The 17,588-nt window shown below is 59.4% G+C and overlaps 1 protein-coding gene across 3 annotated transcripts in view; it reads right to left on the bottom strand.

The window, feature by feature from the left end:
• Positions 1–17,588, bottom strand: part of PRDM16 (PR/SET domain 16) — a 354,638-nt gene that overhangs the window by 240,455 nt on the left and 96,595 nt on the right. For all 3 annotated transcript variants that reach the window (XM_037743522.1, XM_037743524.1, XM_037743525.1), the window contains exon 2: positions 3,557–3,909. In XM_037743522.1, coding sequence (XP_037599450.1) covers positions 3,557–3,909 — 353 coding nt within the window. The remainder of the gene's footprint in view (positions 1–3,556; positions 3,910–17,588) is intronic.

Raw genomic sequence — 17,588 nt, 5'->3', positions numbered from 1 at the left:
GGGCTTTGAACCAGCATCCGAGGCAGAGGAAAGTCAGCTCCCAACCCCACCGCGTTCCTGTTTTTTGGACGGAAAGCTCCCCCGAGCTTGAACCCGAAGCTTGTGGGTGCCTCACGTGCTGCCTGCCCCATCCCTCGTCCGCAGGTGCCTCACGCGCTGCCTGCCCCATCCCTCGTCCGCAGGGGGTCATGGTGTCGTCCACATCGGCCCCACGTCAGAGAAAGAAGAGCCCCGACTCACCCCAGTCAGTCCGAAACCAAGTGTGACCTGGCACCGTATCTCTTGCTGTAACAAGGGAAAAGGAAACAGGACCTTCTCATTTTACGTCAATTGATTCGTCCAGAACAAGAACTTTATTCTCAGAGGAGAAAGAAAATGATTTCCACGGTGCCCCAAAGTGACAGTAAGAATAATCCATGTGACTTTCGTTTCAAACCTGTCCTTGGAGAGACGCACACCTGTGCCTGCGGGGCTGCCGCCTGGTGAGGTCCCTGCACTCACGCCACTCCCAGAGCCCCCTGCGCCAGAGGAACCCCGCTTCCGAGCTCAGAGTGGCCCCACCTGGGGAGGCCAAATGACACCGATCCTTCTCATCCTTTGTCATCGTGGCTAAAATGTCATTACTTGTTCTTTTTCAGTCAGTGAATACTGTGGAGATCACAGTAAAATCAAAGCACTGGTTCGGCACACTGAGTTACCAGTGTGAAGGTGAACAATTGTACATATGAAACGGGGGGACAACACGCAAGCGTGGGCCATTCCAGGCCTGACCGGGATCCCACTGGTGTAACGCTGGCACCCGTGTTTTTCTCTATATCGGGCCTGCCCTGCAGGAGTGCGGAGGGAAGGGCCAGCAGAGCCGCCTTACTGGTTCGAGTGGCCTGGGAAGGGGACTTAGCAGAAGGTCCCTCTCCTGCCTGGAACTACAGGGGGATCCCAGCCCTGAAGCCTGGTTCCCATCCCATCGCAGGCCCCTGTCCACAGCACTCAGAGACGGGCCGGGCGGTCGGTGAAAGGAGGAAGCCCACAGAGAAAGGGGCACCTGTGACTCCCTGCCCCAGGCCCGCCTCGGGGAAGGCACAAGCCAAAGGGAAATGGCAGTTAGCTCTTTTGGGACACGTGGAAAATTCGGGAGGCCGCTCAAGGGGAAGACGTCACTTTCCTGCCGAAGGGCCCCAAGTGAGATGGCTGGAGGCGGGGAGAGCCCCCCTTGAATGACGGGCATCGCTCATTTTGGGCAGACCCGGGTGCGGCCTAATTCCGGACCCGCTTCCTCCTCTCGCTCCTTCACCCGGAGGTGGTGGCTTCCTGCCCCGCTCCGAGGTCAGCTCCCGAAGGCACCGACGCACAGGGCGGCCCCGCCCCATCGGATGGAAGGGAGTTGACTCCGGACTCGCAAGGAAAACAAGGTGGCAGAGCCCCTGCCGGGCACGGAGGGAGCCCCGTCGGGGGGGTGTCGGGGGCGGGGAGTAAAGAATTTTAAGCTCCGGCAGGAAAGGTAGGTGTCAGGTCTCCACCGTGGAACAAAGGCCTCGGCAGAAACAGAAGGCGCTCCGTGGCGAGAGCGTGTTCCCTCACGTACACACCCGGGACAAACATGCTGCAGAGTCAACAGGCAGCCCCACAGCCCGCGCTGGACCTGGCACCGTGCAGACCCCGTGATACGGGCCATTTCTTTTACAAAAAGCAAACAGAAACTTGTAACAGAGTAGGCGAGAACAAAGTCACCTGAAGGTCACCCGAAGTGCTCCTGCAGGGGCCTGGCCCTCTCACATCCACAAGCCACCTCCTAGTTAAACAGTCCCGGCCTTTCTAAGTGTGACGGGCAAACACCCTTGAATTCCTCTCCCACACGCCAGGCAGGGTAGGGTGCGACAGGCCGCGTCTGCCAAAGCCACTTCCATTGCGCAGCCAAAGACCCGTGTTGCTGGAAAAATGCTCTCCACGGTCCCGTGAGGGGCCCGTAGAGCCGTGGGGCCGGGCACATCTCCGCTGAGGCATCGACTCCAAACTCTCCCCTTCCTGTCTCACCGGGCCCCCTGGCTCCTGGCCAGTCTCTCCTGAAGGTGACCCGACCTTGGGCCACACACTGTCCTCTGCCTCTTGAGGTGGGGGGATGTGCCCGGTCCACAGGTGCCCCCTGTAAAGGCACAGCTCCCACCCACTGGGCAGCCTCGGACTCTGCCACGAGCATTCTTCAGGCACCGGGACCCCCACAGTTCTGTAAAGGGCAGGGGCGCTTCAAGCTGACACTCAGAGAACAGTTCCTGAGTCCCCTTGTGTCTGTGGCAAGGAGCCACGTGGGACTCTGTGAGCTACTAAGGACCATATCTGCCTGCTGGGAGCTGCCGAGGTGCCCTGGTCTTCTTGCCCAGGGAGGATGCCCTCAGCTCTGCAGGGTACAGGCAGCCACTGGCCCCCAGGCCGTCAGTCTCCTTACAAATGGCCCTTAGTGCCGCCACCTCCGGGGAGGTGTTCCAGGGCTTCCGGGGGCCACAGGAGCCTCCCCAGGGCTGATCTGAGCTGGGCAGACCAGAGAGTGTGGCACGGAGCTGGCTGGGCACGTCTCCAGAGCCAAGAGCGGCCAGAATGGGAGGTGGGCCAGACCCAGGACCCTGCTGCCCCCACCCGTCTCGGGGTCCTCTGCTCTGCTTGGGCAATTTGCCCACAAGGACTCCACCTCCCTCAGGGCACTTTGGAGGCTGGGAGGCACAGGGGAAAATCCAATCACTGTTCCCATCTTCTGCCCAGGCCAGAGCCCTGCCTAAAACACCGCCAGCAACTGGCTGCATGGAGCCAGCAGAGAGGCCGGGACCCGCCAGGAAGCGCACTTTGTCGGGGGCGGGGAGGGGGCTCTCAGCCCCGTGGGACCATCAAGGCCCCCAACACGGGCCTAGTGTCCCTCACAGCCGGGCAGCATGCTCTGGGTGTTCCCCGCGCGGAGCCGTCCCAGGGACGCCCTCTCTCCTGACCCTTGCAGCAGGTCCACCAGGCCAGCCTCAGACCGGCAAGGCCGGTCACGCCGTGGTGGGAAAATTTAAACAGCCAGCCGTCCCTCCTGGCAGGACGAGGCCTGTGCCCTGGGACTGGAGAAGCTGGGGTGCTCTTAGGCCACTGGCTGACCGGGGCAGGCGGGGAGGCAGCGTCTGGGGCAGTGCGGCCACCAGGTGTGATCTGTGAGCTGCCCCACCCTGTTCTGCCTGCAAGGAAGCCCCCAAGGGCGGCCCCCTGTTCTCGGACATTCAATTAATCTCCCTTCCCCTCCACGATGGCAGCGAGGACCCTCGGGAAGCAGGGGATGTTTTAAGACATGAGCTCATGAAAGACACATTTCCGGGAGAGAGTGGGCGTGGCCTGCAGGGCTGATGGGCGCCCACGAGGACCGCTGATGCTTTCTGAGTCGCGTCATGGAGCTTCGGGATAAAACGGGCCTGGGAAATGTGACATGCGAACGCTCTCTCCCGCCTCGGGCAGCGGCGGCTCAGCCCGGCTTTATAAATAGATTGAACGCAAGATAAATGGCCGTGATCAATCATTCTCAGGCGCGATCACTCACCTCCCATCTGAAGTCTGTCTCCTTCGCCTCGGCAGCCCGGGGCGCCACCACACAGGGCCCCAGCCTCTCCCCAGCTTCCATCTTCCTCTTGGCCCAGACCCCCAGGCCGGCCCCCGGGATGGAGGACTCTCGAAGCTCGAAGTCTGGTGGGATCGGAATGTCTTCAGGAATGTAGACCGGGGCCTCGTAGGGCGAGCCCTCCTTTGGGGTGAAGTCCTCGCTTGTGGGGAAGGGGGACGGCGGCCCCACGGGGATGGGTGACATGGCGCTGTCCTCGGCCTCGTCTTCCGCGCTGTGGCCGGCCAGCAGGTCCCGGTCAGGCTCATACATATTATTTACAACGTCACCGTCACCTAAAGGAGACAACGCAGCGTGAACCTCTGCAGCACACGCCCCACCCATGTGTATGGCTCAGGGAGCGCCGGGGACCCGGGTGCCAGCAGGGACCAAGGGTGCTCAGGGGCCCAGAAGGCCTGGCTGCTGCCCCTGCCTGGGAGACGCCACCTCCGCTCCACCCTGAGCCAAGCCGCCATCACTTGATGGCAGAGGCTCCAGAGGACGGGATCCTCCCAGGCTCCCTTGGGGCCAACGTTTCTGATGGGGTGGCATGGCCCAGTGCACCCTGTCTACCCCACCGCGGCCACCTAAGGACACACCAGCTGGACCTGCCCTAGGGGAACTGCCTGCCTCACAAGCTTGGGGACAGCTGGGGAAGCTGTCACACGTGGTGGCTCACACAGGGCTGGTTGATGGTGAAATACTTGCTCCAGAACATTCTGAACTTCCTCTTGGAAATCAGGGACAGCAGAAGTCCTAAGTCCCTGAGAGGAGTCTGAATCTGGGTGGCCGTGAAATGTGCTCAGAGCTGCTGCCCTGCACTTAAGCCCCCCTGGACATCCACTGGGGCTTGGGGAAGTTCCTGATGATCTCCACGCAAGCTGGGAACAGGCCTGCTGAGGTCCCGGATATCGGAGTCATGGGGCCCTGACTGAGCATCACAGGGTGCCCAGCTTGTCTGTTTGGGGTGGGCCTTTGGGGTCCGTCCTAAGAGAGGGCGGGTGCCAAGATGGTGTGTGTGTGTGTCGCCTGAAACTCTACCAGAGGGCAACCTGAGGCACGGGGGGGAGATGGGGAGGGCCGGAAAGAGTCCCCAAGGCCACTCCAATGTTCACAGGGGCAGATTCACAGTCGCCAGGAGGCAGAAACAGCCCAAAGGTCCGTCTGCGGAGAATGAGGGAACAGATGAGCGGATGATACCCCCTCCCCAAGGAAGAAGGCGGCCCTGACAGGCAGCACTCCACGCAGGAAGCTGATGCAGAGGCTCACACCTGCCCGGTGGCATTTAGACCACCCCCCCAGCACAGGTCCCCAGAGACAGACGAAGATGGGAGGCTTTGGGGGCTGGGGTGGGGGAGGGCGGGCGACCCAGGTCTCCTTTTGGGGTGCTGAGGTGTCTGGAAACTCGAGAGAGGGGCGTTGCCCGGCTTGGTGAACAGCTTGGTGACGCTAAATTGCCCCCTTCGCAGCAGTTGAATTGCACCTCCATAGCATAAATAAGACAGGTGCAAGGGTGAGGCGGGGAGCAGCGGGAAGGGGCAGGAGGTGGGTGAGCTCCGTCACTCTGACCTGCTCTAGATCTTTCCATGCCAGTCCCTCCTTCTGTGGCTGCCTCGGAGACCCATGAAAACGACTGGGCCCCGGTCCCGCTGGCCCTCGCCCCTCGGCCCCGGCCCCGCACCCCGACGTTGGCTGGGGAGACCGGAGCCTCTCGGGAGAACAGAACTTTTAAGTGCAGGAAAAATGACTTCAGATTCCTCACACTGGTTATAAACATATCAGCACAAGGAGTCACAAAATGTTTTCTTTCAAAAGAAACCAAGGTCTTGGGGGGAAAAGTTGAGAGGAAAACACTTATTTAATTTATCAGCATTCAGAGAAGTAATTACTGTGTTTTAAGTGTCCAACGGGTCCTTTCTAATTGCCGAGGTGGATGCTTTCAGAGGCGCAGCCACAGAGCTCCTCCGCCCTAAAGACCTGAAGTTGTTTAGCTTTGAAAGAACACCCCGTGCCCCCCACGGACTGTGTGCAGCACGAAGGTAAATTAGAGGGGGGGTAATTAACATGCCATCTTATTATTTGGAACTGGTAACTGCTCGGAGCTGGGAGCTTGCAAACAAAGTTGGGTTTGGGAGCCAGAGCTCCCCGCGCACTCACTCTGCGACTCCTTTCCGGCGTGGGCGCTCCCGCCCGAAGGCCAAGTAGGAATTAGAGCCCCAGGTGTCTCTGGAGTTCTGCGGGCACAGAGAGGGGCAGCGTCCCCGTCAAGTGCGTGTCCGTGACAGGGCTCCATTCAAAACATGACTTTGGCTGTTTGAATTCTACTTCCCAAAACCCCGGACCTACCGGAGGAAAATCAACGCTTTCGGGGCATGTTTAATTTACTAGCCAAGCAAACAGCTTAGGAGAGAAAGGTAGTGTTTCCTGCTGATTAAAGGCAGGTCCATGCCTCGGGCCCCCCGGCCTCCTGTCCCCGTCAGTCACAGGGGTTAAGCGATTGCGCACAGCCTCCAGGAAAAACCCGTCTCATTTTGCTGTCCCTGTTGCTGGGGGAGAGGGAGCTCTTCTTTCGAGGGTGGGTGAAGAGAGGAGGGCTAATTAGTGCACAGAAAACATTTTGAGAAAATGAGGTGCAGAGAACTATCTGGAAAGCCCAGAGGAGGCAGGCAGCCTGCGGGGAGGCCTCGGCGGGGCCAGACACACATCGCTCCCTCTCCGCGGTCCACGGGGCAGCCAGAGACCAGAGATCAGGCTCGGCCCTCCTCAGCCCCGGGCTCCAGCCAGGACGCCCCATGAGAGGGTCGGCCCAGGTCAGGAGCCTGCCCAGCCCTCTGCCCCGCTCAACAGGCTTGTTCTGGATGTGGGCATCTCTTCACTGAGGTCCCCAGACCCCGACCACTGAGGCCTCCACGACAGGGGCACGCCTTCCTGGCCGGCACTCTCGCAGGTCAGCGTGCAGGGCCAGGAGGTATAGGCTAGGTAACGGTAGGCGACAGCTCACCCAGAGACCTGACATCCTTTATCTGGGTTTTGCCGTGGTCTCGCTCCAGGGTCCCAAGGCCATCATTCCTAGAATTTCTATGGGGAGACCTACAGAATGATGAAAGCGGGGGGGGGGGAATGGGGCGTAGGGAGCTCAGGAGGGGAGAGAGGCCGACTTGGCCAGCCAGGAGCTGAGCGACCCTGCATCGGGGGCAAGGCTGTGCCTGTCTGCCCGTGAAGCCCCTGCCGAGCTGCCAGTTGCAGCCATTGTGTTCTCAGGGGTCTTCACGGAGAGGCCCTGCTTTGAGTGTGTCACAGACACGCAGGGGCTACCGTCATTTGATCTCATAATACAAGTCAGGGAGGTGACGAAACCCTGTTGCTCTCCCGGGCTGGGACAGACACCGAGCCAGCTGGGAGTCCACAGTGACCTCAGCCTTCACGCTGCCCCCGGGGCTCCACCGTGATCCTTGGTTTAGGGCTGAGTCTTTCAGCCTCACAGTGAGAGTCTTCTGCTCCCCTCATCCAGCCTAGGAAATCAGCCCAGAACAGAGGCTACCCCCACCATCTCCCAAGAGTGCCATGTTTACAGCGCAAAGCTGTGGCCAGGGTTTTCGGGTCTGGAGAGAGAGAGAAGAGGCCACAGATCAGGACCACGGTGCTCAGCCAGTGAGGACAGGATCCCAACAGCCCACAGGGGGTCCCTTGCCGTCGCCCAGCCGGGGCTGGCCCTGGCCACATGAGCAGTGCCCTCGGCAGGTGATTATCAACATGATGACCCCTTCCCTGGAGCCTGCGCTCCGGGCAGCTCTGTGGCAGGGACAGGCAGATTTCACCTAGATTCTTGGCCAGAGGAAGTGGAGGGGATTTTTCAGAGTTGGCATCTGTCTGGCTGCACTCCCTGCTTCACCGTGTGGCATGGTTTTAAGGAGAAGCCATGAGGCCCGCAGGCCCCACTGGGCAGGAAAGAGGCAACCTGCAGAGGCTGGCAGGGAAGGGCAGCCACGAGTGTGTGCACATGAGCATCTGTGTGCACCTGTGTGAAAACATGTGACTGTGTGTGGAAGTGTGTGACTGTGTGTGTGAGCGTGTGAAAGCATGTGACTGCGTGTTTAGTAAGGGTGTGACTGTATGTAAGAGTGTGACTGCGTGTGTAAGGATGTGACTGCATGTGGAAGAGTGTCACTGTGTGTGTAACATGTGACTGCATGTGGAAGCACAACTTCATATGTGTGCATGTGACTGCAGTGGAAGCATGTGACTGTGTGTAAGCATGTGACTGCATGTGGAAGTGTGTGACTGTGTGCGGAAGCATGTGACTGCGTGTGGAAGCATGTGACTGCATGTGGAAGCAGAAGTCCCTGGGCAGGAACCTGCAAAGGTGTCCAGAGCGACCTCAGCCGCCCCTGCCCCATGCAGCCTCTGGGTCTCCTGTCTGGAGACTTGTCAGGAGGAAGGGTCTCCCATCGGCTGGGTGAGAGGCTGGAGCTCGGGCCCCCTTCCATCCCTCCCTCAAGGGCAAGGCGGCAGATGGCGCTTAGCTGCCCCTGGCTGCCCTCGTCCAGGACCCACACAGGTTCCCTGGGGGCCTCCTGATGCCAGCCTGGTTCTTCACTTCTGTGGCCCATGGGCCCAGTGAGGACTTGGTCCTGCCCAGCTGCACACCTCTCTGTGGGGCCAAGATGCGGTCCTAGAGATGCCCAAAATGTGACCCAGCCGAGGGCTGGAACCACATCCGCTCCTGAGTCCAATCTCCCTGCCCCCAGCACCAGCCTGGCTGTGCCCTGGGGCACCACCAGCACTGGGACCCAGCCCTGGCCCTGCCACACGGCCCCTCTGCCTCACCCTTGTCCAAGCAGACCCCCTTATTTCGGTTGGGGTCTGCTACACGTCCCCTACAGCCATCAGGCAGAGGAGTGCGGGGCAGAGGGCATGTGTGCTGTGGGCGCCATATGGGCAATTTCGAAATGGGGGAGAGCCCTGGATGGGGTTTGTCTGAATTCCTCCAAGCCCCAACGGTAACATCAGGCCTCAAGGTCCGTAAAAGACTGTGCTTCTGTAACATAGGCCCAGGGCCACCCAGGGGGAGGGCTGGACATGGTGTGCGGCGTGGAAGGACCGGAAGCTCTCAAAGTTCAGGCGGACCCGCTGTGGGTGTCACTCCCTGTAGCTCAGGAGTCTGAGTGGAGTTCCCGGCCCTCAGGCCCCACTGGAGTCCCTAGAGCTGCAATTCATGGGCCCACCCAGGCCCGCTGACCCGGGGGCGAGGCGTGTGCTGTAGCAAAGTCTCCAGGAGGGGTGCCCTCGGGGAGCAGGGCCCTTGAGTTTGGGAACCAACCCATGGCTTGAGCAAGTGGGGAGTGGGGACAGGTAGGGAAGTGCCTATGAGTGACAATGGTGTGTCCTGGGGAAACTGGGTTTAGCACAGAGGGAACTAGGCCTTCCAAAAGCGTCCAAGGACCACCCCGAACATCTGGATCGAAAGCCGTATTGACCCTGAAGTTTTTCAAATAAGTCCACACATCGGCCACTCAGCCGGCGAAAGGCACCACAGCCTCGGGAGCCCCGGCCCCCAGTGCAGCAACGCACTCCCCCACCCGGAGCTTTCCCGGGGAGACGTGGCTGTCGAAGAACCACACACCTCCCTGCAGAGCTCGGTCCTGGTGGGGATCTGCTCTGCAAACCTGGCCGGGGCTGTGTGGTGAGGGCGGCAGACAGAGGCCCGTGGGAGGGAGGGGAGGTTCACCAAGAATGGCAGAAGGACTGTGTCCAAGTCGTCCCTCGCCTGTCTGTGGAGATGCGGCCTCTAAAGGCTTGAGGTCTACACTGCCCCACAACTGCTTTCCCTCCTGAGAGGCATTTTATTGGGTGTGAGGGGGTCAAACCCTTGCTGTGCCCTCTTCCCCTTCTTCTCCCCTAGCATCGCTGGAGGGGAGGAACCACCCCCAGCAAGCCGAACGCCAGGTCATGGTTCCTGTAAAACACAGTGTTGGCCGAGCCTTGCAAGTCTGTTTTTAACTGCAGCCTCCTGCCCAGAGGCAGCCAGACACCATGGCCTGGCATGTGCTGGAAGGGCCTTCCTGCTCCAAGGAGCTGTGCCACCCTGCTCTGAAAGAGGCAGGACCCAGCACGAGGCAGCTCCTCCTCCCCGCAGGCCACCTCAGGGTGCGAAGGACTCAGGTTGCATTTGATCTCACCTGGCCCATCCAAAGCAGTATCTAGGCTAACGGGTCAGTTCAGGCCAATGTATCAATGTGATTACAAACAGAGGCAAAGCTTCAGGGCAGAGAATGCCTCCATCACCACCCGACTGTGAGGAAACGTGGTCCCTGGCTAAGCACACAGCTGTTCCAGTCTAGAACGATTCCAGGAGTGACTTTGCAGCTGTCAGCCTCTAAGGAGACGCTAGAGCACTGACGTTGGCTCGCTGTCCTGGGGACTGGCTGGTGGCTGGACATCGACTGGGCCACAGAGCACGCAGCCCGCTCCGTGGTGCAGCTCATTCTTGCAGCAGCCCCAGGGGGGAGGCACAGCTGTGACCTCACCCAGTTTACACATCAAAGAAGAGAAGCTCAGAGGGTCAGCGACTTGCTAAAGGCCACACAGTGAGTCAGGAAGAAGCTGGGAGCTGTTCGGTCTTGGTTTTGAAGTTCTCAACTGCCACTCTAAGATCTTGTGTTCTTCCTACAATGACAGAACACCTGAAGGAGTTTCCTGGCACTCAGGAACGTCCCTCGTCATGTCCAACAGAAGAGGTATGGGTGGGAGTGTGAATACACGGTTGACAGATAGATGGAGAGGTAAATAGATGAATGGATGGGTGGGTGGGTGGATGGATGGATTTATGAATGGATGGAAAATTAATGGATGGGTGAATAGTAAATGGATGAGTTGATGGATGGGTGGGTGAACGAACAGATGGTGGATGGATACACAGATAAGTGATGAACGGTAAGTGGATGGACACGAGTGGGTGGGCAGGTTAATGGATGGATGGATGAGGGCACGGATGGATGACTAGGTGGAAGGAAAAATGGGTGGATGCGTGCTTAGATGGGCTAATGGATGGGTGCATGAATGAAGGGTGGATGGATGGGTGGGTGGAAGGAAGAATGGATAGATGAATGAGTGCATGATAGGCTAATGAATGGATGGATGGGTGGGTGAATCAATGGGTGAATGGGTGGGGGATGGATGGGTGGATGGATTTATAAGGGGATGGAGGGATGGAGGGATGGATGGATGGACTGATGAATAGACGGGCAGATGGATGGATGGGGGATGGACTGTTGGATAGATTTATAAGGGGATGGAGGGATGGATGCAAGCATAGATTGAGGATGGATGGATGGACAGACAGATGGATAGATGGTCAGATGGATGAATGGATGGATGGACAGATGGTAGATGAATGCATAGATAGGTGGATGAATGGCTGGGTGGATGGATGGAAGGAAGAATGGGTAGATGAATGGATGCATTGATGGTTTAATGAATGGATTAATAAGTGGGTGGGTGTATCAATGGGTGGATGAATGGATGGATGGGTGAGTAGATGGGTGGATGGATTTATAAGAGGCTGGCTGGATGGATGGATGGATAAGGGTGAGGGGAACCCGGAGGGCAGCTCTTAACAGAAAAGGTGGAAGGCAGGACACTCACTCCCACTTCTGACTTTCCTTCCCTGGTGGTGAAGCACCATTAACACAGCTCTGGCTCCTCTCTGCCCTTGCCCCTGATGGGCTCATCTGAGAGGAATATCTGGCCTTTCTCAGCCAGGCCCCATCTCTGCTGCTTCCTCAGGGCTGACCAGCTGCCACCCTCCCTCTGGTCCTTCTCAGAGCCAAGCAATAGAAGTGCTGTGTAGTGGGTCAGAGACCTGGAGAAAGTTCCCCTATCTGGGTGCCTACAAGTCCCCCTGAGCTGTGAAGGGTCATCCTTTCCCCTGCACAAAACAGGGAGAGGGAATGGCAGGGGCATCAGGCAGCCTGTGGCTGTGGGAGCTGATCAGGGAGGGCACACACACGGGGGCAACTTCTAGAGAAAAACAATGGTGTTCCCATTCCTCACAGGGGATTCTCTACACCTACAGCTCTGCGGAGTGACCCGGCAAGCAGAAGGCCCCTCTTCAGTGGGAGGGCTCCCGGAGAGGCAGGGTCATCCTGAAGATCCCCTTCCCAAAAATAGTTTGCTAGAAAAAGGCACGTGGGAACCGACGGAGTTCTATCGTGTTCTTCTGTCTTTAAAACCCTGCACTGCAGGCGGTAGCTTCTCCCCTCGCCCTGGATATTGACTTCGAGACGAGAACGAAGCTGCCGTAACTCCAGGAAGCGGTGCTACTACGAGGAGCCTTGGCCACTGGTCCCACCCAGCCGGGGCCGAGGCCGCCCTGCAGCGCCGGGACTCACTGTCATTCCCTTCCCTAGCGTCTGCGCCCAGAACGCAGCGGCCGCTCTTAACGAGGCAGGTTAACAGCACTGAGAAAGCTTTTCTGCAAAATGCTAAATATTCATAACGATCGATCGCCGTTTCCATCCCAAACCTGCACCCGGGACCTGGCCCACAGGGACTGGGGAACACTGACCCCAGCTGCAGGGCTGATGAGCTGAATTGTTATAAGGGCCTGGGAGAGCCTGAGACGGCGACCCTGGCCTCGGAGACAGGCTCCCAGCTCTCTCGGAGCCACTGAGGCACAGAAACTCCCTCAACAAAGTGGAGCTTCCTGCCTTGTCTCCCCAATCCCGACCGGATGTGGCACCCTGGCCTGGCTACCTTCACACACACTCGCCTTTGTCACAGACGTGGAGGGAGGCAGGGACGGTCCACAGCGTGGCCTCCACTTTAGAGATGAAGTAGGTGGACTGAGAACCACTCCAGGGACTGTCCGGGTCACAGCGCGGGTGAGTGCAGACCCTGGCCTTCCGACTCGGGGAGCCTCCACCGGCCCCCACTGCCACCCAGGCTGGCCGGCAGCTCCCAAGACTGTAACAGTTGAATGATGTCACCCCAAAAGGTGTGTTCGAGTCCTCACTCCCGCGCCTCAGAATGTGATTTGGAAATAAGGACGTCCGCGCAATCGAGTTAAGGTAAGGTCACTAGGGTGGGCCCCAATTAGTTGAGACCGGGGTCCTCACAGGACGAGGAGGACACAGAGGCAGGCACAGGTGACACCATATGACGACAGAGGCAGAGATTTGCTGAAAGCCAGGGAACGCCTGGAGCCGCCGGAAGCTGGGAGCGGGGACTATTCCCCGAGAGCCTCCGGGCAGCAAGGCCCTGTGGGCAGCCGGGCTCTGTGCTCTGGCCTCGGGAGTGGGAGTGTGCCCGTTGGTTGCTTCAATCCACCCAGTTTGTGCTCTTTTGTTAAAGCAAACCCAAGACATTCACACAGAGACCAAGGCGACCACAGCTCGGGCCTGGCCGAGAGCACGTGACCCTCCCTGCCAGCCCCTGTGGCCCTAACGGGCCCCCCGGGGAGCTGAAGCTGGCTGTTGGGCCCCCGTCTCACAGAGGAAGAAACGAAGGCTCACACCAGGAAGAGGAACTGCCCTGAGGAGCCTCGTTGCTGAGCATGGAGCCCGGAGGATGCCCGACCGCTGTTCCCCTCCCCAGGGGCCCGCCCTGCAGCTCAGAGAGAAGCACGTCCGTGGACCAGGGGAAGGGCGAGCAGCCCCAGCCTCTGCACAGCCATGTCTAGGGGGCAGGTGGGTAGGCCTGGGTATGCTGCGCAGGCCATCACAGAGTCCCCCTGGGGTCCATGAGGCTGCTGCCCGCGAACGCCCCTCCCAGCCCCTGGAATCTCCCCAGACCAGCCCAACTGAGCCTGGCCCTCACACAGGGCCACGGAGGCCTCTGACGGGCAGCTCAGGCCACCTGGCCCTACTTAAAGCCGGTGCATTATTCTAAGACGATTATTTATCCGTGCAATGCTCTGGGGACAGCGGCGTTCCCATTTCAGACCCCGCATCCTCTATTTCCTCACCGCCTCCATCGCCCCGGGCAGGCACTGAATGACTCGCGATGCCACTGTAATTTTTATCAAGCCTTGTTCCTGGTAAAAAGCCTCTTTGTTTCAGAGAGATGTGATTTGGCCTTTTTTCTTCCTCTCCTTTATTCCTTGGTTAATACACCACTTCCCCGAGCCCCGGGGGCAGCAAGGTAGCCCACGAATTGCTCAAACCTCGCTGTTTCCCTCCTGAATCCCAGCGAGGCTCCCGGCCCTGCACGGAGCAGCATCTGGGCGACCGCGGACTGGGGTGCCTCTCCTTAACACTTCGCTGCTCGTGCTGTTCACGCACTGGACCCCTCACATGCCAGGGGGTGTTGGCTCCAAGCGCCAGCTCCATGGCTAAAACCTGGCAATGTGACACTGTGGGCAAATGCATAAAATGTAGCCCTTCAGTCATTTTCCATGCACGCTCAGTGTCGTTAAGCACATTCACACTGTGAGCTGCCATCCATCGCCACGCCCATGTCCAGAGCGCCCACAGCTTCTCAGGAAAAGTCGGTCCCGTCGAACACTCACTCTCCCTCCCCCCACAGTCCCTGGCACCCACCACCCATCTCCAGACCGCCTGCAGCTTCCCAAGGAGAAAGTCTACCCTGTCAGACATTCACTCTCCATCCCCCAGCCCTAGCGCCTGGTACCCTTCATTCTACTTTCTGTCCCTATGCATGTGATGACTCTAGGGACCTCCCGTAAGTGGGATCGTGCAGTATTCACCCTTTCACAACCAGCTTACTTAGCTTAGCACCATACCCTCGAGATTCCTCCAGGTGGTGGTGTGCGTCGTGATTTCCTTCCTTTTGAGGGCTGAGTAATATTCCCTGCAGGTGCAGGCCGCCTGTGGCCGATCTCCTCATCTGTGGATGGACACTCGGGTGTCTCCACATTTTAGCTAGTGTGATGCACACGTCAGTGAACACGCCTATACCACCTGAATCTATGGGGTACTCTCAGCATCAACAAAGACCACAGGCTATTCCTCCAAGTGGGACAAGGTTCTCCGCGGCCCCACCGCCCCGCTCTCCATGGGAAGAGGTTCTGAGCGGTCCCACCGCCCCTCTCTCCATGGGAAGAGGTTCTGAGCGGCCCCACCGCCCCGCTCTCCATGGGAAGAGGTTCTGAGCAGCCCCACTGTCCTGCTTTCCATGGGAAGAGGCTCTGAGCAGCCCCACTGTCCCGATGTCCATTCTCCAGAAAGCAGGTGAGACTGACCTCCCCTTCCCCCCAGTTGACTCTCAGTCCTATATGCAAGGGCGGGGGCTCCTTCCAGCCTGTGTGCTGTGGGACTGGGGTGAAGCCACTGACACCTTCTGGACCTCAGCTTCCTCCTCTGTAAAACAGGCACACATCCAACCTGGAAGACTCTGGGGGAATTTCAAAGCCACAAGCCCTGCCCCTTACCTGCATGTGAGTGGGTGATGCTGTCCTCAACCCCATCTCTACCCTGATCGCCAGGCAGCCCCACACCTTGGGCAGCTGGCATGGCAGCACAGGGCCCACAGCAGCATAAGGGCATCACAGGGCATCGGGCACCTCACAGCCTCCTGCTGGGCCCATGGATGCTGCTCCCACAACGGGGACCCCCTTCTACGGGACCGCAGCTCCCCCACCAGGGCGGAGGCGGGGCTTGCTCCTGGGACTGGGGTCACTGCTCCAGGACTTTGTGTCCAGGAGGGCCCTGATGCCAGCAGGGCAGCAAGAGGGTCTGGCTGGTGGAGGATCTGGGCAGCCACGGAGACTAGGGTCACATCTCACTTGGAGGCTTCCTCAGGCTCCTCCTGGAGGCTCAGCCAGGTACTTAGGTGTTCTGGAGTCCTGGGGTCCTTCCAGAAAGAGGAAGGCAAGGCCCCATGGAGCCAACCAGAACCCAGAAGGGACCTGGGCTAGCCAGCCCAAGGAGGGCAGGACAGGAGGCAGCTCAGCCTGTGGCCAGAGTGGATTTGGGGAAGGGCCTCCCAACACATGCAGCTGTGTTTCTGCAAACTCGGAAGCTTCAAGTGGGATACCGAGGGCTGAGGGAGGGACGGCCAGCTGCCTGTGGCAGGATCACCTGGGGCACTGAGGGTTTGGAGGCAGATGCCACCCGCAGGCCAGGCCACCCGAAGACAAAGTGCACTCAGCTGGGGCTCGCTCAGAAAACAAAACACACTTGGAGATTTCTGTTCTCTGCCTCCCTTTCCCCCGCTCTGCCTGGACAACGGGGAGGAGGAACGAGGGGTTAAATGCTGAGCAAGCGCCGTGACGGCCGACCGCCACCAAACTATTTATAGACTTATTTATCTCTTTAGTTCCTACCAACTGGGCCTGTGGCTGCCATGCACAGGCCAGAGCAAGACACGCCGCAAGTAAACAAACATGGCCCTGAAATAAAAATCGGGGAGGCAGCAAGAGGCAGAGAGGGCTTCTGAGGGTCTCCCTGGTCCTGCTGGGACGCGGTGCCCCTGCCCCAGGCTTCTCTTAGGGGCTGCAGTGAGGCTGCGGGGGCGCTCTAGCCAGGGTAGGCTGGGGAGGACGCCTCGCCTGGGCCGGCACCATCAGCCATAGCTCTAGGAGCTGAAACACGCGTTTCTCTGGGGCCCGCCTCCACTGTGGCCACTGCAGACAGAGCAGTCTGTGGACTCCTGACAGCCCCAGCTGCTGGGATGAGAACTGGGGGTATCCATCGGGGTGGGGGTAGGGGTGGGAAGGGCACTGTCTGTGTCCCTGTGCTTCCAGCCCTGGCGAAGGGGGTGGCTGGGACAGCTTTGTTGCCAGTGGTGGGTGCGGGCCCTCCCTTCCCCTGCACCCCTGGGCCCCGCCTCCTTTGGGCACAGAGGCGGGCTGGCTCGCTGCCCTGGCCTGGCCTCCCACCAGAGCGGGGGTGGGGAGCTGCTGAGGCTGAGGTCTTTGAGGCCTGACTCCCTGCCTCTCGCAGCCAGGGTGGGGGCCGGGGGCCACCCAGATGCTCCTAGGGACACTGGTGTCTGTGGGCTCTGGCTCTTGGGGCCAGGAGGACCCTCCCTGGATAAACGCATTGCCCACCACCTGGTCCTAATCCACTTGGCTCTGCTCTCTAATTCCTACCCACACGGTAGTGGGGCAGTAGTGGAGAGATGGGGAGAGCCGTCTGAAGCTGCCTACCACCCTCGGGCCGGAGAGCCAGGGCTTGCAGACACTCCTGGGGGAAGTGGCCAGGCTGCAGGTGCAAGGCCACCCTGGCCCGCTGGCCGCGCCCACCCTGATGAAGACGTCCACAGTTTTAACCATCGAATCAGGCACTTCACTCCTCCCAGCCTGTCCGCGCTCAGCCGCCCTGCAGGTTCATTTAGCAGGCCAGCGGCGAGGAGAAAAAAGAAAGAAAGAAAGAAAAAAATTCATTAATTTTTATTAACAGGGAGAGCCATTTGTTCCCTGTGACAATATTTGACTTGTCGAAATGATTTTCACCTCTGCCACGAGGTGCGCGCGGGCCGCATACATCACCCGATTACTCAGAGCGCGCGGGCCGCAGTCATTAGGCAGTGAATTAACGGCAGTCCCTCCGCTATTAATCACCCTGACAAAGGCGTTAGCTCACCGCTGACCCGAGCGCGGCCCGTGGACACGGCAGCCAGGGGATAGCGCCCGAGGCCGCAGGGGAAACGGGGGCCGTGGGGCGCCCGGCCCTTACTGCCTGCCCCCCAAAACCATGACGGCGCGCGGAAGCCCGGGAACGGTGGAAGTAGTGCCGGCTGCAGGTGTTGGGGGGCCCCGGGGCCCGGGATCCATTTTTTTTCTTTGTTTTCTCTGTCACCCTCTTTGTCGGGGAGGTGACAGGGATAATCTGCTCCTCAGCACACAGCTGTGGAGCCGGGTCTGTTATTATCTCAGGAAACTGAGGCACAGAGAAGCCAGGACCTGCTCCAGGTTGTGCACGGGAGAGGGTATTGCTGGATTCAAACCCGGGCCCAGGAGCTCCTTGGCCTGCACTCTTACCTGTGTGTGGTGTCTCCCGACCCCAGGCCTCGG

The sequence above is a fragment of the Cebus imitator genome, unplaced genomic scaffold (assembly GCF_001604975.1).
Source record: "Cebus imitator isolate Cc_AM_T3 unplaced genomic scaffold, Cebus_imitator-1.0 Scaffold145, whole genome shotgun sequence".
NCBI lineage: Eukaryota > Metazoa > Chordata > Mammalia > Primates > Cebidae > Cebus > Cebus imitator.
The sequence above is the reverse complement of the archived record's forward strand: the minus strand, read 5'-3'. Positions and strand labels throughout refer to the sequence as shown.